The sequence below is a fragment of the Chrysochloris asiatica genome, unplaced genomic scaffold (genome assembly GCF_000296735.1).
Source record: "Chrysochloris asiatica unplaced genomic scaffold, ChrAsi1.0 scaffold00002, whole genome shotgun sequence".
Lineage (NCBI taxonomy): Eukaryota > Metazoa > Chordata > Mammalia > Afrosoricida > Chrysochloridae > Chrysochloris > Chrysochloris asiatica.
Window position 1 is genome coordinate 34,204,797 of NW_006408520.1, and position 14,973 is coordinate 34,219,769.

Genomic DNA, 14,973 nt, shown 5'->3' on the forward strand with positions numbered 1-14,973 from the left:
CCCTTATGTCTTCAACTATCTTCATTATTCTTCTGCCACCTTCCCTCTTCCTATATACTGTCCTCTCCCTTCTGGTATATTGCTCTCTCAGTCACCCAAGCTAACATGCGTCTACCCTCTAGCCTGTGAATTACTCTTCCCTCCCTCCCACTCCTGGTAGCCAGCCATCAAAGACTGTCCTGAAATACTTCTTTATGGTCAATTTCAAGCAGGAGATAATAAATCACAACGGAAATAGAAATGACCAAACTTTCTGGAAACACAAAAACATGTTTTAATGTTAATATCCCAAATGAAATGGATCACTAAGGCAGGTGTACTCTACAACTAACACCTTAGCTTCTTCACAACCTGTTCCACAGAACCGATTCCGGAGGTAAAACATGTTACTGAGTGCCTTCTAGTAGTTTCCGACTCAGAGCGGCAAGTGGGTTGGAACCACCAACCTTTGTGGTTAGCAGTCCAGTGCTTATCCTACTGGAGGTAAAGGATCTATAAACATATACATGCACACACACATATATACACAGATACGGTGCTTGGGGTAATTTCCTTTCTCCAAAAAGAATCCCACTCTCCAGGCCGCCCGGCTCCCCACAGTCGGTTAGACTTCCGCGCCCTCCTTCCGCCGCGGAGGGTCTGGCAGTGGGGCAAGAGGACTGCAGATGGGACGCCCGTTGGGCAAACGGGTCACTAAGAGTCACTTCGGTGCATCGGGCGGTGTGTGCCGGTGAATTCTATCTCCTAAGCTTCCGTTAAGCTCCCCCTACCTCAACTTCCGACAGAAGTACTGGGACCTCCTTGTCACCTCCTCAAGCCTTTTATAAACGTCGGCATCTGATTTCCCTCATAGGTCTCTTCAGGGCTCCTCTCAGATCTTGTAGTCTCGTACCTTACCTCTTCTGAACAGTTCTCTGCAGAGTGAGAGCGGGGTATCCGGTCCTACTAGCCCCCAGCCGTGCCGCGCCCACCGTCCGCTCCGCCTCTTCCCGCCACGGCCCTCACTTGTGCTCTTCCCTTAGACTCGCGCTCCCACGGGGGAAAGAGGAGCTGGAATTGAGACTAGGGCAGGGTGCGCATGCGTAGTGTGGGTGGAGCCGCTCGGCAAAGAACCGGAAACTTAGAGACAAAGTTCGGAGCCCCGCCCCCAGCCGCGCGCTGCCCTGCTGTCTGGCCCGGCCCACTCGCCCGCCGAGCTACCGATCCGGGAAAGAGCGCCCAACCTTGTTGCTCGCCATGTCTGGCTCTTCTAGCGTCGCCGCTATGAAAAAGGTGGTTCAGCAGCTCCGGCTGGAGGCCGGGCTCAACCGCGTGAAGGTGAGCGGGGGCGGGCGGGCCGAGGGGGAGGGGAAGGCGTCGGCTGGTGGGATCCGGCGGCGGAGCTGCTTGACGTGGGCAGGACGTGTGTCCAGCTCCAGCTTCTCTGTGGGGAGGACGCGCGCTGGGCGGCGACGACCTGGTAGCAACCAATTTTAGAGAAGTTACAATGCGGGATGGCGCTGTGGTGTAGGGCGCCAGTGAGTCCCCCCTTTCTTCCCTCCGCCCCAGGCTTCCAAAAGCGGCCTTGCCCCTTGGCTAAACAGCAGCTTCCCGCAATCTAGTCCTCCTCCTTGAGTCCCTCCCTCTGCTGCGACTCTAGCCAGCCTTGCCAACTGAGGCGCTTTGGCGCCTCCGCACCCTTCCCTCTGTATTGCTTGTCACCACCATTTCTGTTCGTCAGACTTGGTATTATTCGACTTTTGATTCACAACAGACGTAGTTTTTCATGTCAGATCGTCCCCAAACACGCTCAAAGATTTAAGTATACCGTAGATCTTTAGAACTTTTTCTTGTCCACCGAACACAGACTTGAAAACAAATTCTTGCTTAACTTTAGCTGTGGGTTGAAGCCACTTTGTCCAAGGTTACCACCAGCGCCCTGTACACGGTTTGCACCGATCGCACTCTGGTGCTGTCTACGATTGATTCCCAAGCCGAGAAAGTGATAACGGTAGAACAGTATTGGTTTTGTTTATTTTGGCGTCCGGATAATATGACCTTGTATAGGGCTATTTAGGGGGCTATCTTCTGTGTGTTGCTGTGACAGCGTGACATTCAAGTGCTGTTCCAAGTTATGTCCTGATTTTTAAAATCCTAAATTCATTGACTTAAGTGCGGATCAGCATACGTATTAAATTTTTCTTATTTAGAAATAACGCAGAAAATAATACAGATCAAGTGCCCTGTTTAAACGGCCCGTTTCCAAGATGATTTTATATTTGTCAAGCGTCTTTACTTCTCACTGAAATGTTTTGTGGAGTAAGGTGACCTCCCGTTTTCCTACTCTCTTTAAGTAGAAATGTCAGGGACTTAGATTACTCAGTCTTGGTCTTTACAGGAGAGAAGAGAAATTCCCAGCAGTCTTGGTAGGGGATTTCCCACCTTTCTTCCTGTCCCTTTAAGCGCTGTAGATTCCCGTGTTAATCTGAAACCAGCATCTCTGGTCCCAAATTTCTCACCTCATGCCAGTGGTTTATGGTCAGTGCTGACAGCATTTAACTCTGAAACTTGAAATCATATACAGTGAAATCTGTGAGAGCTGGAACTCTACTGGGCCTACCTTGTTTTCTTAAGGTCTCACACACACCCCCTTTGACAGGATGCAGTTTTACCAATTTCCTAGCTCTGTTTAGTGCAAAATATGTGTTTTCCTTCTCTGACAGCTTTACACAGACTCCCAGCTTTTGCAGGTTTTATTCTGTTTCTTAAAACTAACCATTTTTATACTGGAGTGACTTTATCATCGTAGAATAGAAAATTTATCATAAATTTTAAAAGTTGATCATATATATATAAAATATATCATAGATCATAAAAGAAAAAATAGGGGGATGCTAAAACAGTATGAGTAAGTTGGGTTTTATTAGTCTGAAGAAAATGAGGTGGTCTTTAGACCAAAGTACCCTGAGGGATTCACTCTAAAAACTCTTAACACCTCAGTAACTGCAGTCTTAACACCTGCATTGTTATTTGTACTTCTTTAGGAGGCTCGTGGTGGTGGTGGTTATGTGCTTGAGTTGGTTCTGATTCATAGTGACCCTGTATAGAGTTTCCAAGGCTGTACAGGAGCAGAAAGCCTCATTTTTCTCTGTGGAACAGCTGGTAGTTTCAAGCTGCTGGCCTTGACCACTACTGTTGTATTGTTCAGTGCCATCGAGGCAGTTCTAACCCATAGCGACCCTGTAGAGGGTTTCCAAGGAATGACTGGTGAGCTTGAAACACCAACTTTGCATTTCAAACCAACTTTGCAGTCTAGCGCATTAGTCCACAGTGCCACACCAGGACTCCAACCAGTACACTTAGCTAGGTTCATTAAAGCCACCATAAAGACGACTTAGGAGTTCAAATTCGGCCTGATGTAAAGTGCAGCAAAGTGGTAAGGGCAGCCTATGTCGGGGATTCAATGAGCTTTTCTTTGGATACTTTGCTAAATATGGCTAGGTTCAACTTCTTATTTAATGTGTGCCTATTTCGATTTAAACCACAAGGTAACGGTTCAAACCCACCAGACGCTCCTTGAAAATCCTACACAGGGTCGCTATGAGTTGGAACCAACTCCATGGCACTTAACAACAATAACATTTTATCTATGAGTTCTGGTATGGAGCTGTGGGATAAGCACTGGGCCACAAGGTCAGTGTGAATTGCAAGGTTGTGGTTCAGATTCACCAGCTGCTCCTCCAAAGCCCTATACAGGGTCGCCATGAGTTGGAATTGATGCCACAGCACTTAACAACAGTGCTTTTTAAATGTCTACTACACTTAAACCTTTGAGTATAGTTGATAGGAATTTTTATTACAAGTGCTTTGCAAACTGTTCCACAGATAAGGGTCACCATACACCTAATTGTCCAAACCAGGACACTAATTATGTGACTAATTATGGTGCTGTGAGTTAATGTGCTGTACTGTAATGTCAGTTTGAACCACAAGGCTGGTAGTTCAAGCTCACCAGTTGCTCTTCAGAAACCCTATACAGGATCACTATGGGTTGGATCCAGCTTGACAGCACTTAACAACAATAACAATTATGCCTGTATAACATTTGTTAAATAATGACTGCATTGCCTTTGGGGCTAGTTTGTTTTAGCTTTACAGCCTTTGTCTCAGCACTCATCACCGCTTGGAAAGCTGTTTCTGAAAGAAAAACTTGGTTGACTCTCTTGTCTTTGGGATCACAGTTTAAATGTCACCTCTGAGAGGCCTCCTTTTAGGTGACCATCCAATTCTGTTTAACAAACAACTCTTTTCTTTGCAGAGTACCTTGTCTGCCTTATTCCCTGGACAGCTTCATAGCATCAGGCATCTGAATGTTTTTATATATTCTCAGTGCCTAGAAATACATTTGGCACATAGTGGTGCTTGAGAAGGAAGTTTGGGCTCCCAAAACTGGGTCATTATGTAAAATTACTGTTATGCCAGGATGACTAATAAATAGGAAGCAGCCCTGGAGCTTGGATCCCCAGAACACTGCCCCCAGCTCCACTATGCTCTGAACCTCAAAGCCTTCTTATAATGACTAGAGGCACAGTTGGCAGCTCTGGGGCTCAGGCAGCCAGCACTGCCAGGTCACGATAGTGATGACGGTTGCTGCATGTGCCTCTGCCCCCTTAGTAGTTCCAGTCACCTGCTGTTGCCCTGCAGGCTGAAGAGGACCCCACAAAAATGAGCAACGTGTTGTTGGTTTTGTTGTTGCTAAGTGCTGTCGAGTTGATTCCGACCCATGACCCTGTATAGGGTTCCCAAGGAGCAGCTGGTGAGCTTGAACCACTGATGTTGCAATCCAAATGACTGAAATCTGATGCTCATTCGCCCACAGTGCCACACCAGGACTCCTTGTTGTTGCCTTTAAGAGCTTGAAATCCCAAACCGAGTCTTAACATTGCTCGAAGAGTGGTGGTGTGGGCTTCTGCTGCAGCCCCAACCCCAGAATATCCCCAGAACCTCTCCTCTTAAAGGCTTTTTGCCCCTCTAGGGCACTTGAGTGGAGGGGATCAGCAGCAGCAGCAGCAGTAACCTCCCCCATCCCTGCCTCTTCCTGAGCTTCACTGGCAACTTGATTGAGGGCTCTTCTTGAGAGGGCTACCTCAAAATCTGCCTTAGTGATCTCTTTCTCACGTAGCCCTGGTGGTGGGTATGGGACCTTCAAGAGGACATTTGGAGCTCTGTGGCTGGGATCTGAATGCAGGGAGAAAGCCCAGGTTGATGTACAAAATACCGATCTTTGACTACGGTCATAAATTTGAAAGGTCAAATAATGATAGTTCGTAAGTATGGAATAGGCACCTAATCATCTGACCTTTCATATGTACTACAATTGTGAAAAAATAATGAGGTGGTGCGCCACTGACGGTCTGTGGGGCTACTCTGAATGACATGAGAGGCTTCAGTGATGATCCTTTCCTATTTGCAACTTCTCAGTTGGGTTCTAGAGGATTCAGGATGATGTGCTCACAAGGAGGCAGGTGAGACTGGTTAATGGCCTGTAGGTGTCAGGTAGATTGTTGGGGTGGGGAGTCAGGAAGGTAAAGAAGAGAGCTGCACAGCTTGGGTTAATGGAGTTTGAGCAGGTCCTTGCTTAGAGTGGGCAGTGGGTAACAACCAACCACTAATACCAACACCTGTGGGCTCTGTGGTGGTGGGGAAGGGGGCCCACTGCACCACATGCATCCTGAGACATGCTGGGGGTGCCTGAGTGGATCAGGGTGTTGGGGGACGGACACTGTCACTAAAGATAGAGGCAGAGTCTGACTCCTGCGTAACATGAATCAACTTTACAGTGTGCTGGTCTCTGGAACTTGGTGGTGGTAGTGGTGTGCCACGCAGTCAGTTCTGACTCTTAGCAACCCTGGATAGGGTTTCTGAGACTAAATTCCTTATTGTTTTCCCTCAAAGAGGCTGGTAAATTTGAACTGCTGACCTTGTGATTAGCAGCTTGACTTGTAACCCACTATGCTAACAGGCCTCCTTATCCATGTCCAAAGTGAGGAGTGGGTGTGATATGCTAGAATTTTAATGCTCTTTGTCCAATACCATGCATGACTTCCAATAAAAAAATGTTAAATCTTCTCAAGTTGCAGTTGAATAGCCTACTAGGCATGTGTGCTGCGTTTTACAGATAAGCATAATTATTTGTAGTAAATTATTTCATGTTTTTAAAAGCAAGCAAAAATGCACTAGTATTATTTATAAGCAATGGCTTAAGTATAAGGGCTTAGTATATGCTTATTGACCTTCAGTTAAAATATATTGCCCTCGTTGAGGGAAGAGAAATAGTGGTTATTGCAAGTAATTGGACTGATTTTAGGAAACCTTTATTACAGCATTATCACCTACTTTTTCCTGCTTTGTTAAATGCAGGTTTCCCAGGCAGCTGCAGATTTGAAACAATTCTGTCTGCAGAATGCTCAACATGACCCCTTGCTGACTGGAGTATCATCAAGTACAAATCCTTTTAGACCCCAGAAAGTATGTTCATTTTTGTAGTAAAACGAATCTTTCAAAGGTAAGTTTCTATAAATTTAAAACCAGCAAAACCTCACAAAAAATACGTAGACAGTTCTCTTTGCAGCACTGTACAAAGTCGACAGACCATTCCATTTATTTTTATCTGGCACTCTACAAATTTTTAGTCTCTCTGTTTTGTAAGGAAAGTGAAGCTTGAGGAAACTTGCTATTTTAGTAGTCACAAAGATAGTTTCTATTTAACAACATGTTTTCTGCCATCACAGGGTGTAGTCTTAACACTTTTCTATTGTTCATTTTGTTATTAGTGTCATCAAGTTGGTTCTGTTGCATAGCGACCCTGCGCAGGGTTTCTAAGGAGCTGCTGGTGGGTTCGAACTGCCAACCTTCTGGCGTGCAGTGCAGTCCAGTACTGATCCTACAGCGCTATAGCAGGAGTCTTAGTGGGAAATACCTGTTTTCCTTCTCTGACAGGTTTTCACCTTATGCCAGTTCCAGTTCTTGCAGGTTTTACTGTACTGCCAATTGATTTGGATTAACTCTGATGTTATTGCTCTAATAGAACACAGCTGTTGGGCAGTATTAACAGAAAACTAGGAATTGTGAATGCAAGAGAAAATCAGGAAGTACTTGAATAAGCTGACACGGTTTGGCATTTTGGGCGGGTAATAACCATAAGTTACCTTCCAGATTAGCTGTTGCATGTGAAAAAATTTATAGGTAGTCCAAAATAGATATGACCAAAAAAGTGTTCTGGGTATTTTAAAATATAATGAAAGGGTAATGCCATTTATAACTCCTTATTACTTCAGTCAAGGTATATTCACTAGTATTGACCTGTAAGAAGCAATCTTAAACTGATGCTTAATAAAATTCAGTATATGACACACATACCCTTTATAACATTTTGACTCTTCAAAGTCCAGGAAACAGATTCCTAAAATACCATGTTGCAAAGTTGTGTCCTCCCTACTTAAGCTTTGTAGATTTGGGAGTGTGCAGGAAGTCTGTGTGTAAGTACAACATGTTACCATTAATACAATCATAGGTTAAGATGACAAGAGTTTTGCAACTCCCGTAAAAAAGCAGCTTTGAGTAACATGTGCTCCATTAGCAAATAATTAAGTCTAGCACTTTTATTTTGAACATTTTAATATTTTCTTGCTTTGGCAATATTCAATATTGTAGCATTCATATTTTTATGGTCTATTAAAAGATGGTTTTTAACTTGTTCCTGTTGTATTCACTTTACAAAGTAGTTTATTTTCATTTGATATTAAATACTTTTAAGAAGCTGGACAGCTGTTAATAGTTTCAATTCACAGAAGAAGTCTAGGGAGAAGTGTTTAAAATGACTTGCTTAAGGTTATAAGAATCTAAATTTCAAAGTTAAATAATGGCTACAAACCCAACAGTATAGGACCAGTCTTGTAAGTATGTATATGATTTGAAGCTGTAGGAAAAGAATATCTGGATGTAAGAGCAGTGCATCTCAAACTGTAATATAACCACAGATTACCTCGTTAACATGCAAATATTCATTCTGTAGTTTTGAGTTGAGGCTCTAGAATCTGCATTTCTAAATAAGCACCCAGGTTATATTGATTTTACAGGTCTTAGGTCTACACTGAGTGGTGTGAATGTAAGGTTGAGTGTGTAATACTCATGGAGAGTCCTGTGTGGCATTGTAGGATCAGCAGTGGACCATGAACCACAAGGCCAAATCCACCACCTGCTCCTCAGAAACCCTGTATAGGGTCGCTATAAGTCGCTATAAGAAATTGTATGCTTTTTAAATGTAAACACAGACACATAAAAAGGTAAATTTAGCAACTAGAAATACAAGAGAAAAAAAATCATAATGCTTCATTACACCTACACATAACCACTGTTGGAACAGATTATATTTTCTTTTAATGGACACTGTTCTTTTTAAAACCTGGAGATTATAGTGTGTGCAGTTTTTTATGTACTAATTTTCCTATTTCATTATTCTTTGTAAAAATTTTAATGGCTGCAATTTAATCGACCTCACCGAAAGTTTAAGTTTCACTAAATTGGAGACTACCCTGCAGTGAGTGCCTTGGTACCTGACTATTTGTACTTCACCAGTATTAAAGATAATTATTAGAAGTAAAGTTACTCATTAGTAAAATTTCAGTAACACAAGTAACTACTTACTGTCAAGGTTATACTTTGCCAAACTTTAGTCTTTACACTGATTTTTCTGCCTCTCATGTAATTTGCGTTGATTCAAATCTCTTACGTGAGACTAAGCATCTTTGATAATTTTTTTTCACCATAGAACTCATGCCTCCTGAAGTTTTATATTTAGGAAATAATTTCAAATTGCCAAGTACAAAGATGATCATGTATCCATCATCTTGAATTAAATGTTTTGTTTGTCCTACTGATTTTTTAAAAATACAACTTAACAGTTAAAATACTTTTCAAGTTGATGGGCCTATGTTCTTACTGCAAATATTTATTGTATTTTTTTATTTTAAAATGTAACACTTGGTTTTAAAGACATAATGTAGTTGTGTTTGTGTGTGTGTGTTGACCCACGTAGATTTAGTTCTTTAAATTGTATACAATATTTTGCCATGTAAGTTGCTACCAAGTCAGTTCTGGCTCATGGTGACATTTATCCATTCCCCTATTGAGTATCTTTTCAGCTGTTTACAGGTTTTTTGTAATCACAATCCTTATGCACGTCTCTTTGTATATAGCTTTGTCTTGGTAAAAGGAACTGTGATGAAATCTTTTTCTTTACTAGATATTATGGTGCTGCTCCTCTTAAGTACTTACAATATTTTCTAGGGATAGTCAGATATTTCTTTAGATATTTTTATATTAAGCTTTTTAACCCATTTAAATCATACTTGAGGGTATTCTGACCATGATCTTGGCAAGTTAATCTCTACATCTGTTTATAAAACAGGTATGATACATACTTGAGTGGTTGTGAATGTTTGCCTACTTAGGAGTTGAGGCATTTCACATATCCTATTTCTCGTTTTTGCCTACAAATCTTGTGATGTATTTAGTATTCACTTTTCAAAAAAATATAGAGAATAGGCTATTAAATTGAAAGCACTTTATAAATTGACATTCAAAATAAATAACAGTAATACAGGACATACTATTAATGCTGAAAAATAAAGGGTACAGTTTATATAAAAGAGAAATAATTGTTCTCTGATACTTGAACATAATTTACTTTTTCTTTCCATTTTCAGGTTCCCTAAACCACTTGCCATGAACCAGTGAATATTCAAACGAAAGCTAAATTTTGAAGCCTGTATAAAAACTTGCCTCTAAACACATGTGCCATACTATACAAATTTCTACTTTTGTCAATCCTTAACATCTACCTCTCTGAATTTTCATGAATTTCTATTTCACAAGGGTAACTGTTTTATATACACTGGCATCTGCATTTAATAAAAGACAGTATAAAAGTCTTGTTTACTGGTATTCTTGTATACATGTTTGAACACTTAAGATAAATGGTAGTTTTCCCATTAAGAAGAGGTTAAGTTTTCAGTGTTTGTTTCCCCAGCTCTTACCAGGTGACTTTATGCTATACATTACTGCCATTGTAGATTATAAACTTACTAAACATATTATAACCCATTGCTGTTGAGTCATGCTACCCTGTAGGACAGAGTAGAATTGCTCCACAGGGTAGTGTATAGTCTTCATGGAAGTACACTGCCACATCACTCTTTTGCAAAGTGGCTGGTAGGTTGCCCATTTGGTTAGCAGCCAGATGATTAATCACTCTGCCACCAGGGTCCTGTAAACCTGTATTTTTTAAGTTCAGGTTTCTATGAATTATTTAAAGAATTAACTTTCATTGGAAAATGTTTTTAAAAAAATAAACTTTGTAGGATATATTACCAGCTACACCTGCAAGTTAACTCATTACAGCTGGCTATCCTGGTGTGGCACTGTGAGTTAATGTGCCAGATTGCAAAGCTATTTGAACTCTAAGGTCGGTGGTTCAAGCTCACCAGCGGCTCCTTGGAAACCCTATACAGGATCGCTATGGGTTGGAATTGACTCGACGGCATTTCACAACAACAATAATAGTAGAAAACACTGGAAATAACAATTCCATTCAAAGACAAGTTAAAAACTTCAGAACTGGAGACAATACTTGAACAGAGTACTACCATACAGAGTAATGAAGTAAAAAGTGGCAAGAAAAAGGAACCAAAGACTAGCTTCAGTCATTAGTAGCATTTCATTACCCACTGCCATTGGAGTACATTCTGACTCAATGGTGTAGAACAGTCTCTTTAGGTTTCTGAGATTGTAAATCTTTATGGGAAGGGACTCCCTCATCTTTCTCATGCAGTGATGTGGATGGGTTTAAACCGCTGACATTGTGATTATCAGCCCATTGCTTAATCCACTGGGCCACCAGGGCCTTGCTGTAAATCTTTAGTAAATCATTTTGCGTTGTTTTCACCCTTCTGAAATGGGAGTTGTAAGATAAGCACTCGACTGCTAATCATGTGGTAAGCAGTTCAAATCCACCAGTTGCTCCATTAAGCAAGATGAGGCTTTTCTACTCCTGATTGTATTTACACCCTCAGAAACCCTATTTAGGGTTGCTAAGAGAATTGACTTGATGGCAGTGGATTTGTTAGGTCTTTTTTCTGTGTGAAATGTTTGTTAGTGCCATCAAATCAGTCCTGACACACAGTGACCCTGTGTAGGGTTTCTGAGAAGTGGCTGGTGGGTTTGAACTGCCAACTTTGTGATTAGTAGTTTAGTGCTCATCCTACAGTGCCACACCACTGAAATGTTTAAAAGGAAGATTAATGTGCCCCCGAAATCTGGCCTCCAGTATTCATTCATGCATGAAACATGGGGTTGAAACAATGTGCCAAATAATGGGTTCTAAAAAATTAAGTCTGGTACATAACTAGTGGGTTACAAGGTATCTTTCTCAAGTGCCATCAAGTCAGGCTGACCCTGTATGGGGTTTCCAAGGAACGACTGGTGGGTTTGAACTCCCAGCCTTGAGGTTTAAACCGACCTTACGTTCCAGTGATTATCGTACAGTACCATCAAGCATTTTATTTCTCTATAGACCACATGTACCATGAAAATGCAAAAAGGGAAAGGTAGTTTGACTCTTCATTCTACCATATTCACAATGGCCCAAAAATGAAAAAAATTTAGGGAACCTAAATTGCAACTTTTAAACCCTCACCCTTAGAAGACTTTTATTCATATTTGCTACATAAACATACTGGCAGTTTATGACACTCTGTAATTCTTCCACATATGAAAGTTTATGAAATCAATAAATGACATTTAAAGGATCTTCTGTCAGAAATTTTTACCAAGTTTAAGATAGATCTGCTTAAGCAAAATCCAATACTTTTCTTCCAGTACTTCTATAAATGGAATTTTCTTCTACTTGTATCCATTTCCCGGGGCTACAAACAAAAAGAATGGTTATTCATTTTATGGGTAAGAAAGAATGAAACGTAACTTCCTTAGGTTTTAAATATATAGTTCACAATGCATGCTGAGAGAAACTGGGGGTTTGTCTTAGAAGTTCCTGTTCCATATAATTTTAAAGTAAAAGTGTTGCTTAAGTGAAATAATTGTTTTTCTTAAGTGCCATGGAGTTGGTTCCAACTCAGCAACCCTGTATAGGGTTTCTTGAGGTGTGGCTGGTGAGCTTGAACCACTTACCCTTGGGGTTCAAACCAACCTTGAACTTCAGCACACTAACCTCTGCAGCATCATACCAAGACTCCAAAATATTGGTTGCTAACAGAAAAGTATGTTCCGTAATAGATTTCCATTCATAATTTAGTATCATGATTGTCAACTTCTACAAAACCATTATAACTATAGCAGTTCTCAAAAAACAATGCCTAATGCTGAGCCCCAACCCCAGAGTTTCTGATCTTTTGGTCTATGGCCCAAGAATTTGCATTCTTAACCTGTTCTAAGCTGATGCTTATGGTCCAACTTTGAGAACCACTGAAATTTTGGTTACTTCAAATGGTGGTGGTGGTTATGTGCCGTGAAGTCAGTTCCAACTCATAGCAACTCTGTATGGGGGTTTCTAAGGCTGTAAATCTTTATGGGAGCAGAGAGCCCCATCTTTCTCCCATGGAACAGCTGGTAGTTTTGAACCGCTGACCTTGAGTTTAGCAGCCCGATTTGTAACCACTATGTTACCAGAACTCCTTCAAATGTTAGTTGTTATTAAGATTATAACTCATGGGGACCCCATGTGTACAGAGTTGAACTGCTTCATAGGGTTTTCAAGGCAATGACTTTTTTAAACATTGCCAAGCCTGTCTTCTAAGACACCCCTGGTGGGTTCAAACTACCAAACTTTCAGCTAATAGTCACACACTTATCTGTCTGCACCACCAAGGTTAATCAGCAGACCCTAACACCACAGAGGAGATAATTTTTATCTAGTAATGGGAAATGCTCCAAAGTACAGGCTCCTGGGTTCTGAAAGAGACCAGTTTCTAAGTGTGACTAAGCATTTGCAGCTCAGTTGGAAGGTGCATACGGTTATTTGCTTTAGGTTAGTACAAGAAACGCTAAAGCATTTTCAATGATTTAAAAGCTACACATGCAGCAAGTGAAGGTGACTGATGAACTTGTCGCAAGGAGGAGTTAAGTTGGCATTGGTTCAATTGTTTCAAAGTGAGGACAATTTCACAACATTAAAACAGGATTCAAAGATGGTTGTACCCTGCTAAAAGATAGCCATCAACCAACCACTCTAAATGTGTGCAGCTTGCCACAGTCCTGCCAAAAATCCAGTATCACGAAGCAGCACCTAAAAGGACTCACTAAGTCTCTTCCTCGTCTCCCATTCGAGAGCTTCAACCCATGTTTCCTGTTTGGATTTCCACGATGAACCACCCAAGCTGTGAAAATTCTGGTCTGTTACTGTTTTGCTGTCAGCTATGACAGAACCAGTTTGAAGTCCTGTATTAAAGAGCAAGTTGTCCATAGCAGATGTTCATATCCGGGCACTACCTGTTTGAGTACCAAAGGTTTATCGTACATGGCTACCTTTTTGTCCAGTACTTTAAAAAATGATCTACTAGTAGTTTTCAAGCAGTAAGCACATACCTTGTGAACCCATTCATATTCTCCGTATTTAGAATCAAAGGTTCCTTTCTGAAGTGATCTTAATTTTAAGGTAAACCGTGGTCCAAGCTCCTGAATTCCCACTTTCTTTTCACTTTTGAATATGTATCTTTAAGGATAAAGAAGAGGGACGAATCCAAATTAATTTTCTCATCTATGATACTTTATATTAGAAAAACAGGTTCATGTTGAAAATGTATTTTCTAATTGAAGTCACAGTCCAAGGAATTGAAGCACATTGCTCACCTGTGAAATCTGAAGAAAATATAATCCCGTTGATTGTGGAATGTAGCAACTTGCCTTCCGATAAACTGAGGGTCATGGGGAAAGAGAGACGCAAACATGCGCCCAACCGAATGACCTAGCCGTGTTGTAAAATTATTCAGAATTACTTCAGGAATGTGTTCTGTAGGTTCTTTGCCTTTTCTCTAGAAAAATGAAAAATTACAAAAATGAATTAAGCTAATTGCCAAAACAAAGTACATTTCATTCCAATTTCACATATTAGAATTTATAGAAGACATTTTCATATAAATTCTAGAAAAAAACAAAAAACACACCACTCATTTGTCAGTCTCTGGTGGTTTGCATATTGCTGTGATGCTAAAAGCTATGCCATCAGTATTTTAAATACCAGGTCCACCTACAGTACACAGGTTTCACTGTAACTTTCACATTGAGAGAGACTAGGAAGGAGTGAAGGGCTACTTCTGAATAGTTAGCCACCAAAAACCTCATGAATAGCAGGGGATACAGTAATATCTATATACATGGATAATAAGTGTAGTGCTTACGAATCGGGCTGCAAACCTCATGGTCAGCAGTTCGAAACTACCAGCTGTTATGTGGCAGAAAGATGAGGCTTTCTGCTCCCGTAAAGATTTACAGCCTCAGAAACCCTATACAGGGTCGCTATGAGTCGGAACCGACTCCACGGCACATCACAGCAACAACATATATATGAATATATCATGAATTCTTCTATTTCATCATCTGTGGCTTTAGTGGTTGGAAAAATTTGAGTAGTAATGGTCTTCTTGTACGTGTATGGGTATTACCCTATCATAGACAGCATCTACTTCAAGATAAATTTTGAAATGCTCTTTTTAATGATAAATGCAATACCATTCCTCTTCAAATTTTCTTTCCCAATACAGCAAACTATATGATAATCAAATTAAAAATGACCAATACCTGTCCATTCCAGCCAACTTGTTTTTTAAGATTTTTATTGTGGATTGAGTGAAAGTTTACAGGGCGCATCATCAGTTTCACATTCAACAATTCATATAACTTGTTTCATTACATTGATTATAA

At 40.8% G+C, this 14,973-nt stretch overlaps 2 protein-coding genes across 2 annotated transcripts in view; one reads left to right on the top strand and one right to left on the bottom strand.

The window, feature by feature from the left end:
- Positions 1-1,236: 1,236 nt before the first annotated feature.
- On the top strand, positions 1,237-6,525 carry GNG5 (guanine nucleotide binding protein (G protein), gamma 5). Its single transcript, XM_006831002.1, has 2 exons — positions 1,237-1,317; positions 6,400-6,525. Exons 1-2 carry the CDS (start codon positions 1,237-1,239, stop codon positions 6,523-6,525), a joined length of 207 nt encoding a protein of 68 aa, XP_006831065.1.
- Positions 6,526-11,743: 5,218 nt separating this feature from the next.
- RPF1 (ribosome production factor 1 homolog (S. cerevisiae)) overlaps positions 11,744-14,973 on the bottom strand; it is a 27,967-nt gene continuing 24,737 nt past the window's right edge. Inside the window, exons 7-9 of the mRNA XM_006831003.1 lie at positions 13,903-14,084; positions 13,639-13,765; positions 11,744-11,963 (exon numbers count right to left, since the gene is read on the bottom strand). Coding sequence (XP_006831066.1) covers positions 11,922-11,963; positions 13,639-13,765; positions 13,903-14,084 — 351 coding nt within the window. The 3' untranslated portion in view covers positions 11,744-11,921. The remainder of the gene's footprint in view (positions 11,964-13,638; positions 13,766-13,902; positions 14,085-14,973) is intronic.